This window comes from Bipolaris zeicola (genome assembly GCF_000523435.1).
Source record: "Bipolaris zeicola 26-R-13 unplaced genomic scaffold scaffold_15, whole genome shotgun sequence".
Classification (NCBI taxonomy): domain Eukaryota; kingdom Fungi; phylum Ascomycota; class Dothideomycetes; order Pleosporales; family Pleosporaceae; genus Bipolaris; species Bipolaris zeicola.
This window is the reverse complement of record NW_006912064.1, coordinates 63,185-84,761: the sequence shown is the minus strand read 5'-3', so window position 1 is coordinate 84,761 and position 21,577 is coordinate 63,185. Positions and strand designations below refer to the sequence as shown.

Here is a 21,577-nt window from a genome sequence, read left to right as displayed (position 1 = left end):
ATCTTCATTACTAATCTGGCAGTGGCAAAGAAGCATTTCTATACCTGCGACTTAACACATATAAACTAAAGAAACAAAGCGCAGTTCCTATATGCTGGCTTCAAGAAACCCATCGAAAACGATGTGTGAAAAACGCCTGCCCCCCACGCACATGCCCATACAATGAAAAAGAAAAGGAAGAAGAAAAGCCAAGGTGTGCAATGTACACTCTCCCAGTGCCAATTGGGTATAAGCAAAAGAAAAAGGAAAAACGGAAAACAAATCCTTCAAGACTTTAACACAAAGAAGAAAAAAATCCATAATAAGTAAGAATCCAGATGCTACCCAAGATAAATGAATGAAGGAAAGTACGCCAGGTGAAGCCGACCAGCTTTTGATTCTTTCTTGCTCTCTCTCCTTTTGTTTCTCGTCGTCTTGCCTAGCCATGAATATGTGTAGTAGAAGAGAGAGAGGCAGAGAGGCAGAGGTAAGGTTCCCAACCAAATATGTGGGGTTTTGTGCTTTGCTTTACACAAAGATGCAGTATAATATGGAAAAAGACGAAAAGAAAAAAAACCAGAAGCCGTCAGAATGTATGACCAAACTCCACACAGTTAACATCACCGACTTCGCCTTCTCAAGCCCAGATCTTCTTGCTGGAGCTGCTTGATGAGATCGAAACTCGCTTGGTCTAGATTGGGATCAATCATATTCAGCATACCCATGTTCATGCCCATGCCTGTGCCCATAGTCATGCCGTTTTCGAGCTTGATGCCATTGCTACTATTGTCATGTTTCTTGCTGCCTGGCGTGGACTTTGGTGTCTTGCTGTTTCGACCACCCCGTGAGGGCGTGTGGCTTGATTTGCGGGCTGAAGGCTGCTGAGAACGGGCAGCCTTGTATGCGTTGACGGTGGGTGTGACAGGTGGAGGAGGGAAGTCAGAGTTCGTGGTGAAGTTGTTGTAATTGTTTGTGGCTGGCGAGGTTATGTACGGATTGTAGCCATTGGCTGTCGGTGAGGCGGCTGAGACCGGTGACGAGAGATGGCGAACTGCGTGAGGCTCGGCTGCAGATTTTGATGTGAAACCATTTGTCTGTGTGTGCATAGTTTCGTTATGAGGTACTGGGCCAGGCGTGAGTGGTTCGACACTGGGTCCATGGGGCTCGCCGCTGTGCTGTATAAACTCGACACCGTTCATGGGCATGGATTCAGCAGGTTGATACTCGACAGACGACATGACAGTATCTTCATTGCCGTGGTACGAGGCCGCTGCGTTAATATTGCTGTAGTCGCCATTCGTGTATGCTTGTAAAGCAGGATCAACAGGTACGAGTTCATCGTTTTCGGGCGTCTGATCTAGCGCTTGTTGAGCCGAGTAGGCAATGTCCTGGAGGAAAGATGAGCCACCGTTGAATTGGCTGGGCATAGAGTGCCGTGCATGCATGTCTCCGTTCATGTATTCTTCGTCGTATGATGATGCGTGTCTCATTCGCTTCGCCGTTGATGTTGAGCCTTCGTCACTAACCCGTCGTTTCTTGGATGCGGAGCCCCTTGGGATTGGAATTTCATTGGCTTTAATCGGGTCAACGTTGCCGTACTCATCATGTATGCAACGGCGCTATATTCATCAGTTGTGCGTAGTGGATTGGTTGGACGAGCCTTACCTTGCTCTTCCGACAGTCAGCACAAGCCTTCACTCTGCCGGACTTGAGTGCATATGGATCTCCATTTACGTCTGCCATAATAGGGCCACCATTCACAGGACCATTGGGAGCGTTGGAAAGACTATCCGCGATGGAGTGATCGCTCAGTCGACGTTTGACTGAGATGCCATAAGATCCCGAAAGATCGATGGTGTGCATTCCGGGCTTCGACGTATCAATAAGCTCATCTTTGTGCTTGCATCGTATCCGTCGCTTCCTGCAAGCATCACATGCAACACGCTTGGGTCCAAGCTGAGAAGTTTTCGGTGTTGTAATATGCGGATTGTTTGCCGATGGACGGAGGAAGCCTGTTAATGGGCCAGAAGTGACGGGTACCATATCAAAATTGTTGAAGTTCTCCATCTCGACAGGAGGAGAAGGCTCCGGAATCACGTCAGAGGCTTTGATCCGAGCTGAAGACCTTTCTGCTGTTGCTCGTAGGGCTTCATGAAGCGTCTCCCGCTCCAGTCTCTTGACTTGAGCAGCGCTAAGCTTCTTCTCTGTAGTCTCACTCACCTCAGGAAGTATAGCATCGGAGAAAGCCCATGGCGGTATTGTCTCGTTTCCACGTTTCCAGGCAATCCACATGGCAAATCGCCGTGCTAGCGCAAGTGGTTCGCCATGACCTTTGGGTATCGATTTGTTGACTGCACTTCGAGTCTTTTGTGGTACTTCGATCTTTCCCTCTGTAATGAGAACGGTCCTCCAGATGTAGTTGAGAAGATCAGTAAGGCCTTCCAGCTCATGCTTAGGGTAGTATCGTCGGTTGTAGTTTTGTGCGCCGAGATGTGAGTTGTGTCCGAACCTGTCAGGCTCGCAGTAGATGGGTGTGGATCGTTTGAACTGCTCGCCGCTTTGTAGGAGTTCTTGAACAGGACCAGGAACGGGGTCCTCTTCTAGGTATTTGATGACGGTCAACCACATGATCTTTTGGAAGAAAGGGTAACGAAATTGCAAAGCAACCTTGGTGTTCTTCTCAATTTCCAGAATCTTGATCTGCATGCCGTAATGTATGCGAGTGAGGAAATTGCCTCCGATAACAAGACTGTCTTCAGGTGTCCAGACCGCATGAATCCAGCCCGAGGGGATCAGCATTGTGTCTCCTGGGTACAAGTCGACACGGTAACACTCTTTGACCTGCTTGCCGAGCCAGTCGTGGCCTTGATTGGGCGAGAGACACCAATCTTCGTACTTTTTGAGATTTTGCTTGGTTGGTGGGATGAAGAAGAAGACCTTTTTTCCCTTGACGATGTGGTAGTATACTGAAGAACCGCCAAAGTCGATATGAAAGTCGGTGAAGCAGTCTGCGACAGACATCAGGCAGTAAAACTGCACCGGTGGTGGGGCGGCCTTGTCGTCTTCCCGCCACACGGAGTCTTGCAAATCCATATCCCGGACGGCTTTGGGTCGTCGAATTAGTTTTCCAAGTCGACTTCGAGAAACCTCGAGGCTTATAACGTTCCGCACAGGCTTCTCTCCTTGCTGCTCGTAGTAGTCTGCCCATTTTCCCATAGTCCACTTCTTGCCCTCGCCCTCTTGAGCCTTGACATCAATCACCGGCACAGGTTCGTTCGGACCGTAGAGTTCTGCCACGCGGCGGACAGTCAATCCCTTGGGGATAACCATGTCAAGACTGTCCTGACCGTCATCCGCAACTATTTCATATTCAAAGTATGATGCGAGCTCTTCCTTTTGTTCATCGGTATCTTCGGTTCGTAGTCCTCGTGGGGGGTTCATATCGCCAGGAATCACAATTGGTTCTTTGAATCCATTCATCTTTTCAAGAAAGTCACCGGTAATGAGTTGTGCCGGCACGCGCGCAAATGTCTCGGGCGTGAACTCAATATCACCGTTCTTGAATGCTGCAATATAGTGGTGTTCTGGGTTATCGTCTGACGTCTTGAGCACGCCTTCGTTTAGACCAGCGTAGTCAACAGTGGTGTGGGCTCTGACGGATTTACGAACCTCTGGACCATGTTAGAACTATAAGCCCAATGTGCGTCGGTAGACCTACTCGTTGTTTCACCAAACTTGGGTCTACACGGCTCGCAGTAGAATTTGTTTACCTCCCGGACCTCCCGTTCGCTGTTGAACCCCGCGCAGGGGTAGTGGTACCACTCTTTGCAGCCGTCGCACCCTATCCATTGTTCGCCGTCGCCAACTTTGATCGCCGACTCGGAAGACTTGCACGAAGCACAGATGAGTTCAGGTTCGATTGGCGCATTTGCAGGCTCAGCAGGTGCATCGACAGGAGCAGACGCAACCGGTTGTGAACCAAGAGGAAGTGACTTGGCGCGTGAAGAGGCTGAGAGCGGTGGTCCGATCGAGTTCGGTAAAGTCGATGTGGAGAAGGAATGACGGCGGGCTTGTGTGGGGGAGGGATGCGCGGGTTCGGCAAGCTCTGCTGGAGGTGCAGAGTTCTCAACTGCGACTGCGGCTGGCTGCTCAGCATTCAGGCTTGGAGGCGATTGAGTCTGTTCTGCAGGTGCTACCGGCCCTGCAGAAGATGCACCCTTTGGCTTGGGCGTCCTCTTTCGTTTGCTACTTGTCGCGCTAGCGCTACTGCGACCGCCTCGTGCCTTCCCTTTCGGCCAACCCTGTTGTTTCTTGGTCTTGGGCTCTTCTGTAGGAACAGGGCCTTGCATTGCAGGCTGTGCGACTGAATTTGATGCTTCGTCGGTCGGTCGGTGGATCTGCGTAGATGGAGCCGTCGGTGCTGTGTGTGCTGGCTGCCCTAAAGGGTGTTTCGTATCTATGACGGGCTGCGTGTGCTGATGGTAATGATCAATAGACGGCGGCTGTGGCGCTGTGAATGGACTTGGAGGCTCGCCTATTTGCTGGATTTGTCCCGAGTGCTCCATCGGCGCTGTATGTGAGATGCTCCACCGCTTTGCTGTCGAAGGTGGTGAATGTGCAGTCTGCGTAGAGACATTGAAAAAATCCAGCAAAAGCTGTGCATCTGAAAGCCGGTCGTTAGGTTCGCCGGGGGGTTGGTACATGCGGCTGCCATTGTCCACCATGTGCTCGACGTTGTAGGACCAGCCCGGGATGTGGCTCGTGGCCGGTCTTGACTGCGACTGGTCATACTGCGGAGAGCCGTATACTTCAGAGCGCGCTCTCTTTGCGGGCCGCTCGTTGAAGGGATATGCATGGTCTCTGGGGAAGGCGTGTGCTGGGGCGCGTTCGGCGATCGGATAAGGGAGGGTCGTGGGCGATGCCGCTGGGTATGCAGGATGGCGCGACAGCTCAACAAATGGCCGACTGGTATGCTGCGACGTCACAGCGACATCTGCGAGGGCCTCAATGGGCGATGCCTGCGCCAGAGAATATGGCGTCGCTGGCTGCGGAGCAGCAGGAGGCACGGATCGCGAGGATGGGTCATACGTCACCGCGGGCGACGCCAGCTTCCCTGACGCGCGCGTACTCTGCCCGAGAGTAGGCGTTTGTATGTGAGCAGTATGAGTGTGTGCGCCCGGTGGCAGCGACGCTGTTGGGATATTCGCTTTGCCGGCGGGGTGCGCTGATGAGAGCTCGGTCGGTGGCAGCGTGGGTGACAGCGGCTCGTAGACGGGCGGTGGAGGGGTAGCAGCACGCGCCGAAGCTCGCCTGTACTGCTCCTTGAAGGACGAGATTCGTCTCATGGCCGCGGTGGTTGCGGATGTGGGTCGATGGGGGCTTCGGGGGTGCGAGGGACTCGGTCTGGCGTCTCAAGATGCGCGGCTATGGAGCAGCGGCAGGGCAGGCTGAGAGGCAGGCAGAGAAGTAGACGGGCGCGAGCATATCCTGAATTGAAGCGACAGCGGCGCGGCGCAGGTTGAGCGAGCGTCGAGGTTGGGGTGGTGGAGGGTGGTAGTGGTGGAGATGTCGCGGGGAATTGTATTGGGAATGTTGCGGCCGGAGACCAGGGCGATCACCGTCGACCATGCGACTGGGGCGACCAACGCAAAGGGATGCCCAGCAGCGTCGCAGGAGGGATATGGCGAAGAAGCAGCGCCGTCTCCGCACGAAGCTCGTACAAGTCTGAATGTACTTTGGGAGTGCGCAAGTGGTTGGGGGAGTGAGCTATGGAGCGCTGAGCCGCTTCATTCGCTGCAAGCCCGCATCTCCGATTCGAGCGCTCGATTCTTTGGCAACAGCTGTGAGAGGGGCCCTACCACTGTCTGGCCTGCCGCTCTAGACCCTCGTTTCTTCTCTGGTACATGCAGCAACTTCTTCTATAATGCAGTACACGTCTATGTCCATCGATACAACGACGGTGGGTATGCGCCTCCCTTGCTGCACCGCGGCGGCCACTCCTAGCTCAGATGCCCTCGTCACGTGGATACACGCGCTCGGACCCTTAGTCGCCATTCATGCATCGATCCCGCATGTTCACCATCAACACCTTCTCTCCCAACTCCCCCCCACCACCACCCGCCCGCTGCTCTCCCAATCACCAGCCAGTTCTTTACCGTCCATAATCGTCGCCAAAGTATGAGTCGAGGAGGAAAATTGGCCCCGGAAGTCAACCGGTACGTTCATCTGTCTCCGCATCGCGTGCGCCAGCCAAGGCTGCACCAGCCAACTCACACGACATTTGCGCTAACATGTCATTTGTACAGAGCTCTATTCGTAAAGAACCTGAGGTTGATATAGCCATCCCCTGTCTGTGTGGCTGTGCGCTAACCCCATGGCAGCTTCAACGTTACCCCAGAGGAACTCTTCGATCTCTTTGGCAAGTTCGGCCCTGTGCGGTACGTCGTCTTCCTCGCTATATGCACGCGCATATAGCTTTTGCCGTCACATTGCATCACTAACGGTGACCCCAGCCAAATCCGCCAGGGTATCGCCAACCACAGCAAGGGCACCGCCTTCGTCGTCTATGAGGACGTGATGGACGCAAAATCGGCTTGCGACAAGCTCAACGGCTTCAACTTCCAGAACCGGTATCTCGTCGGTGCGTTCTGCAACCTATCGCCCACTCGTTTCCGCGCTCGCTACTAACTACCGCAGTATTATATCACCAGCCAGATAAGATGCTCAAAGCTGCGAATGATCTTGCCGAACGCCAAGAAAACCTAGAAAAACTCAAAAAACAGCATGGTATTGATTAGGGGTGCGAGAGGCCTCAGGAACAGGTGATATCGCACGAGCAAAGTCAAGACAAGACTCCTGTGGGCCTCAAGACCGATAGCGTAATCTCTAATCGATCCTCGAGTCGCGGCGGCGAACCGCGCTTCTCGACGACGAGAACGACGACCAATTCGACATTAGCGGAAAAAACCGACACTCCTTCCACGCCTCCCTCGGCCAGCGCCTGCCGCAATGGCAACGGCGACTGGCGCGCTCTAAAACAATCGTTGAAGGGCCTATGGAAGTCGGCGCATGGCGCAAAGAGGTCATGATATGTTTACGAACCATGGCAAAAAAGATTGCTACATTTTCTTCAAGAGTGTTGAGAGATCATCTATAGGTCCGGGGATTAGCTAGGTCAGAGAGGATTAAGGCCGAGTCGAGTCGAGTTTTAGATTGTAATAGGGCCTTAGCTTTCCTCTTTCTCTTTCTTTCTTTCTCTCTCACTCTCTTCTTTTCTCTAAACATATCACACGGTCGGCAAGCTTTTTTTATCCAAGCGCCCGAGTCTGAATCAAGGAATTCTCTTCTTTCTTTGCAAACATATATCGACCTTGTTTCTCACTTGTGAAGTCTTATTTTTAATCGGAAAGCGGCAGCCACAACCGTTTTGGCTGGTTTGACGCTTGACTTAGTCTGCCTTGGCTGACAGCTGTCGATCGCCAAATCTGCCCTTTCTCCGCTCATTTCCGCCTCGCCGCAGCCGTTTTGATACTATGGCGCTAGCTAACAGCTATTTGGCCGAGGGAAAGCCTCTTCTATCGTTTCTTGGATTGTCTGACCAAGCCCTCCTTCCCCCCTTTTTTTTGTCTAAAGTCGCTTATGTAAATGCTGACTGTGTCACTTGGGTAAATGAGCTCTGTGATTACCGAGGTCATTTAGAGTCCTATCTCATTTTCTTCTAGAGACAGTATATGCGTGTAATAGCTTTGAGAAGGGGGGTGAGATGTACAGTGATGTTTACGCGTGTTCCTATGTAGATCGACGCTGCTTTTAGTGGTGATTACTGTGCTCGTATTGCTTCATTTTGCACATGAAAATATGCATGTGAGGACTTCCTTTCGGTGCTGACGCATGGAATCTAAGGATTGGTAGGGGGTGACACGTGTATTGCTGTAGGTTGGATGTGGCTTTGCTCCGTGTCGTTTGTAATGAAAGGACATTGTCATTGTCTTCCCTAGGAATCGACTTGGCGCTTTTCAAGGGACTGGATATGGCATTATCGAGAATCTTGACCACTACTACTTTCCATACCGGTCTTTAACGTCGACTTGAATCTGTAGAATCGCTGACCACGTTTCTCTAGCAACAACAGTGTATTTTTCATAACAGTCTTCATACAATGCTATTACTTTAATCCTCCCGATTCAATGCCACACACCCAACACCATTACCCAAACCAATTCTCCAAAGCCTTCCCTAAACCCACCACACTCTCACCCTCCTGCCATCCTGCCCTCATACCCTCATACCCACCGCTTTCACAACACCAACAACAAAACACCCCCAACCAACCAAATCCACACTCCCCATCCTAACCCCATGCCACCCCCTCCACTCCGTCAACCACTCCTCCGCCCTCCCCTCTCCCTCCTCCCCATTGCACAACCCCACCAAAGCCCTCACACTCCTCCCCACAAGCGGTACGAACGCATAATGCGCTGCCGTCGCTACTGCACCAATTGCGTACCAGCGCCTCGCTATGCTTCCCCTTGTCGTAAAAGAAGGACGGAGGAGATAAATATTTGCAAGCGAGAAAGACAAAGTAAGCGTGTTTAGGGCTACGACGGAGTAGATGCCTGTGTTGAAGAACGTGGTGAACCAGGCTGGGATGACGACTTGGTTTGCTTCTTTTAGCTGGTTCACGGCGTCTTCTTTTTGGGTGTGGGGTGAGAGGTCTGAGGGCGTGGGTGGTGATGAGAAGGGGGAGGGCGATGCGAGGATTGCTTTGCTGAGTCTGGAGTTGAGAGGTGGGGGGCTGAGGAAGGCGCTGGTGGTTAGGTATTCCATGTAGGCGTGGGTGAGGGATGCGGTGGAGGTGATGAGGGGGGCGAGGGTTAGGGCTGTGAGGAGGGGTGGTGTGAGGGTTTTTGGGAGACCGATTATTGTAGTCGTCATGGTTAGGGAATCTTTTCTTGCGGATATAAAGTTGAAGGTTTAAATGAAGGCGGGTGGTAATTTGTGGTTTGTGATATGGTTGAAGTTTTGTTATACTTGTTATAGGGGATGTGAAGAGAGAGCCAGAACGTATAAATATCGATTCACGTCACAGTGGTGTGATATATGCTTAGCCGGCAATGCTGGGAATCCTTCTTCTGATGCTTCGGTCTGGCTGGTGGCCTAATGGCGAAGCCAATCAACCTGGTGGTTGGAGAAAAACAAACTGTGCAATGAAGGATATCATGATATATTGAAATAGCCATTTACTTGAACATTAGAAGATGCTATGCTTTTGACCAGTTACCAATAACGCCCATTAAATGCAAACTCCATCACCGTGCGAAACCAAATATCCTTCCACGTGTGATATCAAAACAACATCTACCATCCTCGCCTCTTGCCCCTCTCATCGGCGCTCCTCTCCTTCCTCTTGATCCTCTTGACATCGTGTCTCCTGCGCTTGTCCTTGCCAAACTTCTCTGGATCAACAATCGCCTCTACCTTTCTCTTTCTGCGTCTCTCTTCCCTCCTTTCTCTGACACCTTTCTGTACTTCTCCCATGATCTTCAAATACTCTTGCGTTCCAAGGCGCTTCTGCAAATTGTTCATGACTTCACGAGCTTTATCAGCAAGGGCCTTGTAGGGATCATTGACCGTGTTGTTAGGGCCGATCTGTGCAGCGGACCGAGGAAAGGTTGCAGTGGCATTGGTGAGGGTAGATAGAGTGGTCAGGAGGTGTGGGAGAGAGGTGGAAAGAGGTTCGAGAGGAAATTTAGCGGCGATAGTGTCGAAAAGGTTCATGATTGCGGTCTTGGCATTCATGGTGCTCTTGTCTTTTCGAACGATGCCCGAAAGGCGGATCATGAGGCGATGGATTGCTGTTGGTGGAGAGTCTTCCATCTTCTTGGGCTTGATATTCTCTGGCGGAGGCGAGAAGCCATCAAAGTCCTCCTCATCTTCTGTAGCGACTGCATCACCGGTGGCCGCAATGGTAGACTCTTCCATCTCCTCATCCTCGTCAGCCTTCTGCCACTGCCACTTCGCTCCGTTAACAGCGAGGCATCGCGCGATGAAGGCAATATTCTTGACACTTTGCAGGCAAAGCTGTTCCGAGACTTCTGGGTTCAACAAGTTTCGCAAGAAAGCGTTGCACAGCTGCGTCATGTTCTGCTCAGCCAGCTGTAAACCGCCAGACCCCTTTAGTGGCAGTGCTCCAAGGCCTGAATCCTTGTTTGAAATTCCAAGGTGGGCAAAGTAGGTGCCCAGCAGCTCTGCAGCTTTAAGCTTGACCCACATGTGCGGGTAGGTAGCGCTGGCTTGGACTGCGGTCCACAGTCCATCTTTGCTTGACGAGAACATGGTGTCTGTATATTTCTTGCAGACTTTTGAGAGCAGGGTGAGGGAGTAGTACAAGAGCTCCCAATCGTCTTCGTCGCGTCGGCTTAAACATTCACCGATTGTTGCGTCAAGTCGATCGAGGACGTATGCAAGTTCTTTTGGCTCCTCGTTGTCTTCCATGGCTTCGAAATAGAAGCCCCAAACCTGGATTCCGAGACGCTTCAAGCCAATGTTGTCGTCTTGCTCCAGCCAACTCTTGAGATCTGTGGCGAAGCTTTGCAGTCGCTTGTCGTTGGCATGCTGGAACAGTCTCTTGATCAATAGACTGGCCATTTCTCTGCATTTACCCGAGTCATCGTTTGCTACAGTGTTGATCAGTGGCAGGAACATGATACCGTGGTATTCATATTGCGCCTTCTCAGGGAACCGAGGTAGCGCCTTTCCAATGATGAGATCCAGTGCTTCCATGACTGATTGTCTGCCTTCCATGTGCTCGTATCGAAGGTTCTTGAGCAGGAACTCCATCTGTTTCTTGAAACGCTTCTCGCTCTGGGTATACGATGTCAGGAATTGGAAAAAGTGGCTGCGGGCAATATCACGGGCAGATTTTGTCTGGTTGGTAATCATCATCTCTGCCACTTTGTCCATGGCTTCATACATTTCCGGGATGTCAAAATGTCGGTTCATGACAGCTTTGAGGAAGCCGAATATGACACCTGAGCGATCAGGCTCATCCAAATCCGGCATCATGCGCTTGAGAAGATGTCCGACATCTCGTTCCCTCACCTGTACATTGGGCCGCTCACGCAACACAGCAGAGACCAGCTTTAGAGAAGCTTGGGCAAGCTCAGTGTTGGACGATAGCGCACCTTTGATGGCACGCATTGCTTCGTCAATGTATACAGGGCAGTTGGCGTCCAGCTCAGGCATCGGCACCTTGATGACAGTTGTAAGGAGACGGACGGCCGAAACTTGTACTTCTTCTTGTCCTTGCACCATTGCATCGCCGATGATTGGTAAGAAACCGGCCAAGTTTTGCGGGGTCTGAAGGTCTTCGTGCTTGCGCAAAACAGTCCGAAGTATATCCATACCAAAGCGAATCATCTTGTACAGGTACGAAGAAGTGCTGAGTCGTGCTCCAGACTTGGCCGCCCCCTTGTTGTTGACGAGATATCGCTTGCTTTTAGGGTCAATCTTAGCTTTCTTGTCAGTTGGCGTGTTTGCTGCATATGCCTCTTGAATAAGCTCGTAACAAAAGACCAAAATATCCCTGTTGTTGACGGTGGGGTTTTGTAGTACACCGAGCCCGATGCGCCGCAGTAGCTCATCAATCTTCTGCACCATCCTTGCGTTAAGCTTCTCAATCAAAAGGGACCTAATCGGAAGTACGAGCTTGATAAGATGAGAAGGAGTGGCAGATCGTGCGATGATGTCCATCGAATCGAAGCTTTTACTGCTCTTTACTTCCTTCATCTTGGAAATGTACTCTTCGGCATCTTTCTCTTGGCCAGCGGCACCAAAAGTATCATCCATAATCTAGCATTTTTAGTATGTCTTTCTGAAAATATCTTACAATCGGATACTTACCACATCCACAAGGTCTGTAAGGCAGTAGTCGAGATCTCCTGGATTCGTTTGGTCTGAGAGCTTCACCAGGATGGTGTGCAAAGTGTAGGAAAGAACATGGAGTTGATAACCTCTTTGAAGCGCTGTTCGCAATGCCTTGAGAATGAAACCTAGGTAAGCCGGTCCCATGAGCGTAGCAATGTCGCTGAGTGTATTCCTCGACATGTCACGAGCTTCCTGGGCACGACTCTTAAGGATGTAACAGATATCCAAAAGGACACCAGGCAGCCGTGTCTCGATTTCCAGTGGAGGAAGGACGAGAAGAACTTTGGCAATCGCGACGGCAATAGGTACTCGTAAACTAACCGTCGCTTCGTCTTTTTTGTGTAGGAAATTGGTCAGATCAGGAAGAAAGTTGTTGATCATATCACTGCTCAGTTTTTCCTGCTGAGGAAGAGTTTTTGTGAGAATGGACTGAGGTTTGTCAATGTCCATAGTCGCAGGGTCGTCGTTGGTCTCAGAAGTGGCTGGGTCGTCTGATCCGGCCGGGGACGTGGCTACGTAGCCCTTGGCCCGACCTGCTTGATTAAGACCATCCATCAAACCTGCAATCAACCTAATGATGGGCTTTTGGAGGTCTTCTTTGGTGGCTAGGTAGCCAATATACCGCTTCAGGAGAGAGCGGAATTGCGGCCATTCCAGACATTCTGTCAACGCCGTGAGCGTTTTGATGGTCTCTCCCAAAAGGCTGTCTGCGCCATCATCGTCACCCTTGTTGAAGACGAAGTGCTCTAAGAGGGGTACGAGAATCTGGTAGACATTCGTACCACGCAGATGAGAAGCATGGGCAGCCAAGCGACGCAATGCTCTAAGTCGACGATGACCCTGAATGTGCAAGATGTTGCTGAAAAATGAAGCCTCATCATCGTCTGAGAGAAGTATGTGAAGGTCCACTACAGGAGCCCAGTCAGGATGCGTCTTGACCAGATGCTCTAGCACAGCAAGGTATTCGATTCGAACCAGTTCAGACGGCTCGCGCATACCAGCCTGGATTCCAGGCAGAACTGCTGACGACACAAACGACCTGAATTCTTCGCTGGTTGAGACCTCGCTGAAGCGGCGTAAAGACAAGGATGCGTTGACTCTGATGCTAAGCTCTTCGTTGTCCTTTATGAAGTAGAGCATGTTGTAAACCAGAGGCTTCCATTGAATGAGAGAAAAGCTTCTGTAAGCCTCTTCGTTAATGGAGCTGAATGCCTGTGAACGTCGCTCAAAGTCTGGCTCATCCAGGCGCCCCTTTGCAAAGGAGTTGAGATCATGGCATATCTTTGCGATGACTTGGAGATCACTGTTAGTGTCGGAGAGATCTTGAACGACATCGCAAATCAATTCTCTTGCCGTACGATCTTGGACAAAAGCGAACATGGGGCAAATCGCATCGTATATCGTGTCGAGCAACTCGTTCAAGTTTTGGTCATCGCAACGCTGAATGAACTCGTGCAGGATCTTGAGCAACCCTAGCTTGGTACGAGGGTTTACACGCTTCGAAGGTTGACGTAGAAGGAAGGTAGCGATCTCAATCATACTACGCGATTCGGAGGCACCGACAACATGAGGGGCGAGTTCCGCAACCGTCTGAACCCCAGATTCGAGCACTTCTTTACTTGGGTTCTGTCGGAGTAGATGACCAACTCGACCCAGGATTGAAGTGGAGTATAGTTGAATAATGTCGGTATGTATGCGATTCTTTCGGATCCTCGATTCAGTTGTCGAGGCGTCTTCTTCAACAGACACAAGAGCCACAATGCTTCGAATAACATTATCTAGAACGAAGCATTTGACCTCATCTTTGGCTGAAGGTACCTCAAGACAGTCAATGACTTTGGACAAGATGACTGGGTTGAATTCAACCAAAAACGGGGCCGTATGAGCCGATTTTGACCATGCTGCAAACAAACGAAGAATGCCGGAGATAGATTGCGCTGTTTCGACAGGAAATTGGTCCAGTCGAGGTTCAATCATCTCTTTGACGAGAGCTCTGGTGTACGGATGCCACTCAAACTCTGGGCCGTTCTCAACTAGCTTGCTCAGAATGTGGAGTGAACGTTGCCGAACAGTCTTCAACAATGATGTCTGCGTCGATTTGCCCTCATCACCCTGGCGATCGACTGAAGCTGAGAGCTCTCGCGATGCTTTGATGGCAGAGTACAGGATGGGGTCCACTACGGTAGCAATGAACGGAGCGAATGTCGTCGCAAAGGTACTCAGTAAATCATCCAGCAGGTTCAGCATTCCGACCTGCTTTCGTGTGTCTACTAGACTTTTCTGCAGCAGTTCCTCGTCGACAACCCCATCGCTCAAGATTGAAATGTGACCCAGAGGTCCGAAAGCGATCTGTAAGAACTGATGTATGGCTTCGTCGCCGAATCTTGTTTTCAGGCTAACGAAGACGGCTTTTCTTTTCGACTCAAGGCCTCGTTTTCCGGCTATAACCTTGCCGTACAGTAATCGCAACACGATTGGGAGGACTTGGTCAACGTCAGAGTCTTGGAGCTTGCCTTCGCTGAGGAATATCGGGAGTTCGTCACGGAATCTTTCATCGTCGAGTAGGTTCAGTAGCTGTTCCTGGTATGCGACTATTGCCTTGTCTTTCCATGTAAGAAGCGCCTTCAGCGAAGCCTTTTGAATTTCGACATCTCCGTTACTGAGCAAGGCAAGGAGGGCTTGGCGAACTTCGTCTGTTCGATACAAGACTTTTGGATTGTTAAATTTTGCAAAGATAGAAAGCATCGCTTTCTGGTCTTTCCTTGTCCAACGATCCTGCGAAGTGGCTGGAGTATCTTCATCCGAAGTAGTACCTTCAGAGTCTGGCACTTGGTCAAAAGCCCACTTCAGGAGAACTGGTACAAGAAGTCTCGAGCGCTTTTCTGCGATGTGTGGTAGAGAACTCAACACTTTGAGAGCTTGCGTCCTGCTGAAGGAGTTGTAAAAAGATATTCCGGCATGTGCCTCCTTGAATAAGATCTCCAGCTGCTCTTGAGGGTTGTCAGCTTTCGCCTGAACATCAGCGACATGCTCCTGCAACTGCATCAGATTGGTACACTCGAATTCGGTCGCGTACGGTCGCGATGAGGCTGGCTGAGGACTGTCAGAAACGATGTCAGCAGCATCGCTCGCAGCCAGCCATTCAAAGACGGTTTGAGTGACAAAGCCTTCTCCTTCCTTGGTCTCGCAGATGGCTTTCAACGCAGAGCAACTGTCTTCCCACACTGATGCTAGGCGTACATGGAGTAGTCCCAGACAGAATGCAGGGATAGCTTCTCCCACCCACTCATCAGCGCATACGGCAGGGTATAATTTAGTCATTTGGCCTACGCGCATCGCAATGGATCTTTGTGTCTCGAGATTTGGCGGTGTTTGTTCAATCAACATGGCGACTGACAGAATCTTTTGTGGTTCTTCACTTTGGTCCGCAACAAATTGCAAGACATATATGGCCAAAAGTCTCAGATCATGCGAAGGAGATCCTAGGCAGTGCATGATGGTTCGCTTCAAGGGTTCCATATGCGGTCCTGTGGTATCCAGGTCTCCCTTGTGCTTCTTTAAAAAGTCTAGTAGCGCACACCAGAAAGCGATGGAGTGTCCAAATACATTGGAGGTTTGGCACAACGCAGGCCACAGACTTTTGAGTTGGTCATCTTCGCCACCTTTGCTGATAAGGAACTGGAAACCTTTACCAGTAGCAAAAATATCGACAGTCCGCTTTGTGGTAAGATTCGCTCCCTGGACAGCATTTTTGAGCAAGTGTGCGAGGTCATTCCAGATTTCTCGCGTCTTATCATCAGCTATGCGCAGCGACTCTATCGCACCTAGCAAGGCATTGCAGTAAAAAGTCTGGTTCTCCAAATCGGTCTCGGTTCCTGTAGACTTGTCGAGTTCATCAAAGGGCTCTTCCAAGATCGCTTGCCAGCGCTCGGACGGCTGCAAAGTGGTGTTCGCTAGTGCTCCGCTTTGGTAAAGTTGAGGCAGAATTGCACAGAATTGAGGACCATGCTCATGAGTCTTTTGCGTAACAAATCTAACAAAGTGTTAGTAAATGAATCAGTCTAAAAGAATCGTAATCTCGCACCTCTTGAAATATGGGAGAAGCAAAGTTCTGAACCTCTCCACGCCTAGACCGGCGAACAAGTTGCAGAATGGCAGAAAATAAGCTTCCCAAGGACCACGAGTCAGGCCTTCCAGCAGCTTCTCGTGGGGAATAGCTGCGTCCAGCGCACAATACTGGAAAACAACGGCGACGACTGATAGTAGCTCCCATGCATCAACAGAGTCGATTTCAGTCGAAGCTTTGGTAGAATCAAGCAGATTGCTGATTGAGCCCAGCACGGGTCTCCAATCTTCGACACGGTCACCTTGGCGGACGCCGCAAACGACCATTAGCAAGCGAGACAATAGGCCAACATAGCGCACGTCTGACGACACTTTGTCTGCCTCGCCAAGTATGACTTCGAGCAAAGGGCTGAAGTTCTCTGCATCCGTGTGGTGGATAGCGGCAGTAACTACACCGATAAGTACAGGTTCGAGAGGCGGAATTCGGAGGTCAAGATGTTCTAGGTTGAGCGTCTCGACCAAAAGCTCTTGTAAAATGACGGTAGCACTTGAGTGGAAGCCGCGCTGTACGCCCTTAAGCGAGTCGGTAAAAAGATACATGAGACCTTGCTGGAATGCGTAGTCCTTTGTGGATTCCTGCTGGTCCTTGAGTAGATCGGATATGTGCTTGATGATTGACTTGAGCGGCACCTTGTCTCTGTGATAGGCAGCACCGGCCTTGCGTACCAGAAAGCTCAATGACTCGGCCGCAAAGCGAGAGACGAAGGCTTTTTGGCGCTCTTTGCCCAGCAAAGGGGACATGAGATCAAAGACGGGGCGCAGGTTCGGTACCAATAGCCTTGAAAGGTACTTGAACAACCAGGCCAGACAGCCAAATGCCCATTCTATAACTTCTACATCGGCATGCGTGGCTGCCAGATGCGACACAGTCTTCACTGCCCTCTCAAAATATTTCTCAAAGCGCTCGCCAAGGTCGTGTGCAAGATGAGCCATGAGGCTGAGCAACGGTTCCTGGCTAAACTTTTCGCCCTTCTCAATGTGTTCGACGAGGAGTTCGAATATGCGATCGCTATGGTGGAGGACTTGGGGGAGGCTGTCGCAGAGTGGCGCAACCTTGCGGGCAAAGGCTGTGAAGGGCTCGGACATGTTGAGTTCCCTCCATTCGAGGAACGAGTCGCGGAAGTAGGAGAAGGTCGATTCGAGCTCGGCATCATCGAGAATGGTGCTGCGACCGCGGCGAACAGGCTCAATTCTGAGTTGTGCAATGCGCTGCGAAAAGCCTTTGAAGACATGATTGCGCGTAGATTCGGTCCCGCCCTTGACCCGTTTTTGTGGGCGCGCCGACTTTGATATTTTGGAGGATGGCTTAGCAGCCGGGCGTGTAGCAAGTCCCCGCGACATGGCAGCCATGATGTGTGGTGTATTTGGGTGTAGTGGAGAGGGTTGGGTCGAAGACTGCAGTGGCTGCATCTTCACTCGATGCTCCACTAGAATTTCCATACGCTAACAAAAAAGCTGGACCCTGGCACTGGCACCGCACCACCGACGCCGCCGACGCGCCAATCACCCATGCTCACTCAACACCAACGCGTCGGCAACTCGTCATAGCCAACATCACCATCCATAATGGCTTCAAAAATGTAAGTCTGTTCTGCTGTTATTGTCTTGTAACCCACTAACGCGTGCAGCGTCGTTGTCGGTGACGTCAACGGGCAATTCAAGACCGTCTTCCAGAAGCTGGGCGCACTGCACGCAAAGAACAACTTTGCTTTCGCCCTCATCGTAGGCAACTTATTTGCAGCTTCACTCGATGATGAAGATGCCGCATCAGGAGATGTGCAGTCACTCGTTAATGGCCAAATCGACGTGCCGTTGCCGACCTACTTTGCTCTTGGCAGCAATCCACTCCCTCCAGCAGTCGTCCAAAAGTTGGAATCTTCCAGTGATGAACTATGCCATAATCTCTTCTTTCTTGGCAAGCGGACTACTATGAAGACGTCTGAGGGTATCCGCATTGTCGCGCTAGGCGGCCGGCTGGATGCGAACATCATTGCTGGCCAGTCCAAGGACAAGTACCCGCCTTTTTACAGCGAGACGGATGCCAAGATTTTGCGAGGAGCAACGACAGCTGATATCCTCATCACCAACGAGTGGCCAGAGGACATTCAAAAACGTTCCAGGGTCGAATTCAACCCTGAGGTGCAGCCAACCAGCCAGCAATGCATCGCTGATTTGGACGCCATATTGAAGCCCAAGTATCACTTCTCAACATCGGGCGGCACCTTTTACGAGCGGGAGCCATTCTTTCATTCACCGAGTGCTGAAACCGACAATCTCTATCCGGTAACGCGATTCATCAGTCTGGCGTCCTTTGGCAATCCCAATAAGCAAAAGTGGATTTATGCCTTTTCTCTCGAGCCTTCTGCGAGCCATCCCGTCGCACCTCCGCCTGGCTCAACTGCTTGTCCTGTCGTTCTTTCTGAGAAGAAGCGAGTTGCTCCTGAGTATCAGGAACAACATCTAGTCTACGACGATGGAAACCGAGGCCGGAGGGGCAACAAGAGACGAAAGGGGGAGCCTCGAGGACCCATTACTGCATCTGAATGCTTCTTTTGTTTGGCCAACGAAAACATTGCAACGCACTTGATAGCCTCGATTGGCGAGAACTCGTATTTAACAACTGCAAAAGGCCCTCTGCCAACTCCACAAACCTTTTCGAAACTCGGCTTCCCCTGCCACATGCTCATCATTCCATTCACGCATCAGCCGACGTTGGGGTCAATGGCAGAGGAGGAACGCCACGCGACCTACGCAGAGATGCAACGATATCGGCGTGCAATGAACAGCATGCTCAAGTCTGTAGCAGATACCGATTATGGTTCCGTCACGTGGGAAGTCAGTAAATCTAGCTTGCCTCATACACACTGGCAATACCTCCCCGTCAGCGCGGATCTCATCAGCAAAGGACTTGTCGAGGCTGCGTTCAAGGCATTAGCCGAGAACCTACATTGGCCGAAATTTCAAAAAGAGGATGTAGGTGATGGAGTCGAAGAGACGAGCGACTTCTTCAGGGTCTTGGTGTGGGATCCAAAAGACAATCCAGATAAGCAGACGAGCTACGTTATGCGCTTTGACGAAAAGATACGTTTCCACAACCAGTTTGGACGAGAGGTGTTGGCCAAGTTATTGCGACTCGACCAACGTGTCGACTGGAAGAATTGCGGGCAGACGCAGCCTCAGGAAGAGCAGGATGTTGAAAAGTTCAAAGAGGCGTTCAAAGAGTTTGACTTTGCCGCATGATGCCTATGATCAGGAAGTAACCTTGACTATGCAACCTCTTTCTCCGTCAGTCAATAACAAGGCCATATTGAGGTGCGACGAGCCGGCAGTTGGAGCATTGACACTACGCAATCTATACACCCCGGAGTACGTCCGATCAAGCTTCTCCAAGAGATTGGTTCGTAATGCATACATGTCATGCTGCTAGTGGAACATTGTCACAAAGACACGCAAGCCCAGCCAAGTCCCAAGACACCGACGTCGCTGCGAATATACTCGAAACGGCAGTTCTGACATCAAACTGTCCAATGCTGCACTAAAGGGTTGGCATACCAAGCTCCGGTGTCGCCATGGGTAATCAACACCTTATTTCCGGTTACCCAAGCAGCTCTCGTACTCTGGCCAACAAATTTATTGCAGTCTTGACCTCCGTACCAGCGTCCCAATTTAAACAAAACCTCAAGATTAGATGCAGGACAAACAACAATTATCTAAACATGGTTTTGATGCGCCAGTCGCGCACCATTTCAGCATACGCAGCTTGGCATCTTCCTCTTGAGGCTAACATCCTTCTTCTTCAAGCCAGGGCCATCTCTTGGCCTTCACGTGTTGTGTAGAGCGCGGGGCACGAGCCAATCAGTAAGACAATCCCCCACTCGACCACATCTGCATTCATGCCCATGTTTCCTCCTTCAAGCCCCTCATCTTTCACGTTGGCCATGTCTTATCATCCATTCGCTCCTTTGCAACGCCTTGGGAGCGTCCATGTTTCCGACCCGCACCACGCGCCGGCGCCTTCCACACGGACACATTATCCTCATCTAGCAAGCACCCAATGACAAGGCGATACTGTTAGCGTACGCCCCCGGCCACGACCCTATCACACGTCGCGATAAGCCCACCTGCGCTCCCCATGCCCGCGCTTTCCGTAACCTTTCCATGACCTTATCCCTCTTGCATACCTACACCAGTCATTGGCATCCTCCTCCGTCTTACCATGCAGCACCATTCGTCTTTTCCCCCTAACAGGAAGGCAGCTCCATGACTTGGGGCCGCCAGAAGCAAGTTGCACTGCCGATCAGGTACGCTTTGCTCTAGTCGTCCGATGTCTCTAAATGAAGGACTATGCTTCAGCCGCTTACGACCCTTGCCGACCTGCCTTATTGGGTTTCGGTCAACGATCTTTGTGGGCGCGTGTTTGTGTAGGTTTCGCTCATGGGGTTATTCCGCGGTTACACCACTTTTTTCGGCTGGGCAAGTAAGAGTAGGTTGAGCGGGGGTGGGTAGGCGTGCAGTGCTTCATTGGATTGGACCGTGTTTTGTTTCGTTTCCTGGGACGGGAAGGGGAAGCGGAGAGGGCCGGGGCTAAAAGATGATGGTAGATAGGATGGTAAGAAAAGAAAAGACTGGGTGGAGAACTTGTATATAAGATGGGGGGTGGTTGTACGTACTGTTGTATCCATTGTGCATGACATCGACTTCACTGTCGAGTGTCTACCTCTGATTGCGGGTTTTATATCTCAATTGACGCATCACTCTTTCTTTAACCACTTCCTCTGCCATCACTCTTTCTTTCGTCGTCAACGAACAAGATGAAGACCTCCCTCCTCATCGCCGCAGTCTCCGCTGCCCTCGTCTCCGCCGCCCCCGCCCCATCCAACCTCTCCGCCCGCGCTCCCCCCAACGTGCCCTCCAAGTCGGAAGCAACAACCCAACTCGCGGGCCTCACCGTCGCCGCCCAAGGCCCGCAAACCGGCTACTCGCGCGACCTCTTCCCCCACTGGATCACGCAATCCGGCACCTGCAACACGCGCGAGACGGTCCTCAAGCGCGACGGCACAAACGTCGTAACAAACGATGCTTGCGCGTCCGTTTCCGGCTCGTGGTTTAGTCCCTACGACGGCGCGACGTGGACGGCGGCGAGTGACGTTGACATCGATCATTTGGTTCCGTTGAGTAATGCTTGGAAGGTTTGTTTTGCCTTTCCCTTTCCCCCCCTTTCTTCCTCCTTCCTCCCAAAAAAAAAGATAAAGCGGAAACTAACGAAACAACAGTCCGGTGCAGCATCCTGGACCACAGCCCGCCGCCAGGCCTTTGCCAACGACCTAACCAACCCTCAATTGCTTGCTGTCACGGATAATGTCAACCAGGCTAAAGGGGATAAGGGCCCAGAGGACTGGAAGCCCCCGCTAACGAGCTACTACTGCACGTATAGTAAGATGTGGATTAAGGTTAAGAGTGTATATGGGTTGACGATTACGAGTGCGGAGAAGAGTGCGTTGACGAGTATGCTTGCGACGTGCTAGTATGGTTGTATGGATGAATGAAT

General features: G+C 51.2%; 6 protein-coding genes across 6 annotated transcripts; 3 read left to right on the top strand and 3 right to left on the bottom strand.

Annotated features, from left to right (window-relative positions):
- Positions 1–599: 599 nt before the first annotated feature.
- COCCADRAFT_23035 (uncharacterized protein) lies at positions 600–5,324 on the bottom strand (the record flags this gene model as incomplete). The annotated part of the gene is made up of 3 exons (XM_007710153.1): positions 600–1,598; positions 1,645–3,650; positions 3,698–5,324. The coding sequence occupies 3 exons, from the start codon at positions 5,322–5,324 to the stop codon at positions 600–602; spliced, it is 4,632 nt and encodes a 1,543-aa protein (XP_007708343.1).
- An 832-nt stretch (positions 5,325–6,156) lies between these two features.
- On the top strand, positions 6,157–6,776 carry COCCADRAFT_33412 (uncharacterized protein; the record flags this gene model as incomplete). Its single annotated transcript, XM_007710168.1, has 5 exons — positions 6,157–6,194; positions 6,285–6,308; positions 6,360–6,416; positions 6,492–6,619; positions 6,676–6,776. The coding sequence occupies 5 exons, from the start codon at positions 6,157–6,159 to the stop codon at positions 6,774–6,776; spliced, it is 348 nt and encodes a 115-aa protein (XP_007708358.1).
- Positions 6,777–8,277: 1,501 nt separating this feature from the next.
- On the bottom strand, positions 8,278–8,805 carry COCCADRAFT_66842 (uncharacterized protein; the record flags this gene model as incomplete). The annotated part of the gene is made up of 1 exon (XM_007710191.1): positions 8,278–8,805. A coding segment is annotated over one exon (528 nt), but the record flags the coding sequence as incomplete, so codon positions are not given.
- A 531-nt stretch (positions 8,806–9,336) lies between these two features.
- Positions 9,337–17,379, bottom strand: COCCADRAFT_1733 (uncharacterized protein; the record flags this gene model as incomplete). The annotated part of the gene is made up of 3 exons (XM_007710132.1): positions 9,337–11,829; positions 11,881–15,937; positions 15,989–17,379. 3 exons carry the CDS (start codon positions 17,377–17,379, stop codon positions 9,337–9,339), a joined length of 7,941 nt encoding a protein of 2,646 aa, XP_007708322.1.
- A 216-nt stretch (positions 17,380–17,595) lies between these two features.
- Positions 17,596–19,269, top strand: COCCADRAFT_33409 (uncharacterized protein; the record flags this gene model as incomplete). The annotated part of the gene is made up of 2 exons (XM_007710167.1): positions 17,596–17,609; positions 17,658–19,269. 2 exons carry the CDS (start codon positions 17,596–17,598, stop codon positions 19,267–19,269), a joined length of 1,626 nt encoding a protein of 541 aa, XP_007708357.1.
- Positions 19,270–20,840: 1,571 nt separating this feature from the next.
- Positions 20,841–21,554, top strand: COCCADRAFT_85782 (uncharacterized protein; the record flags this gene model as incomplete). The annotated part of the gene is made up of 2 exons (XM_007710190.1): positions 20,841–21,218; positions 21,303–21,554. 2 exons carry the CDS (start codon positions 20,841–20,843, stop codon positions 21,552–21,554), a joined length of 630 nt encoding a protein of 209 aa, XP_007708380.1.
- Positions 21,555–21,577: the final 23 nt, after the last annotated feature.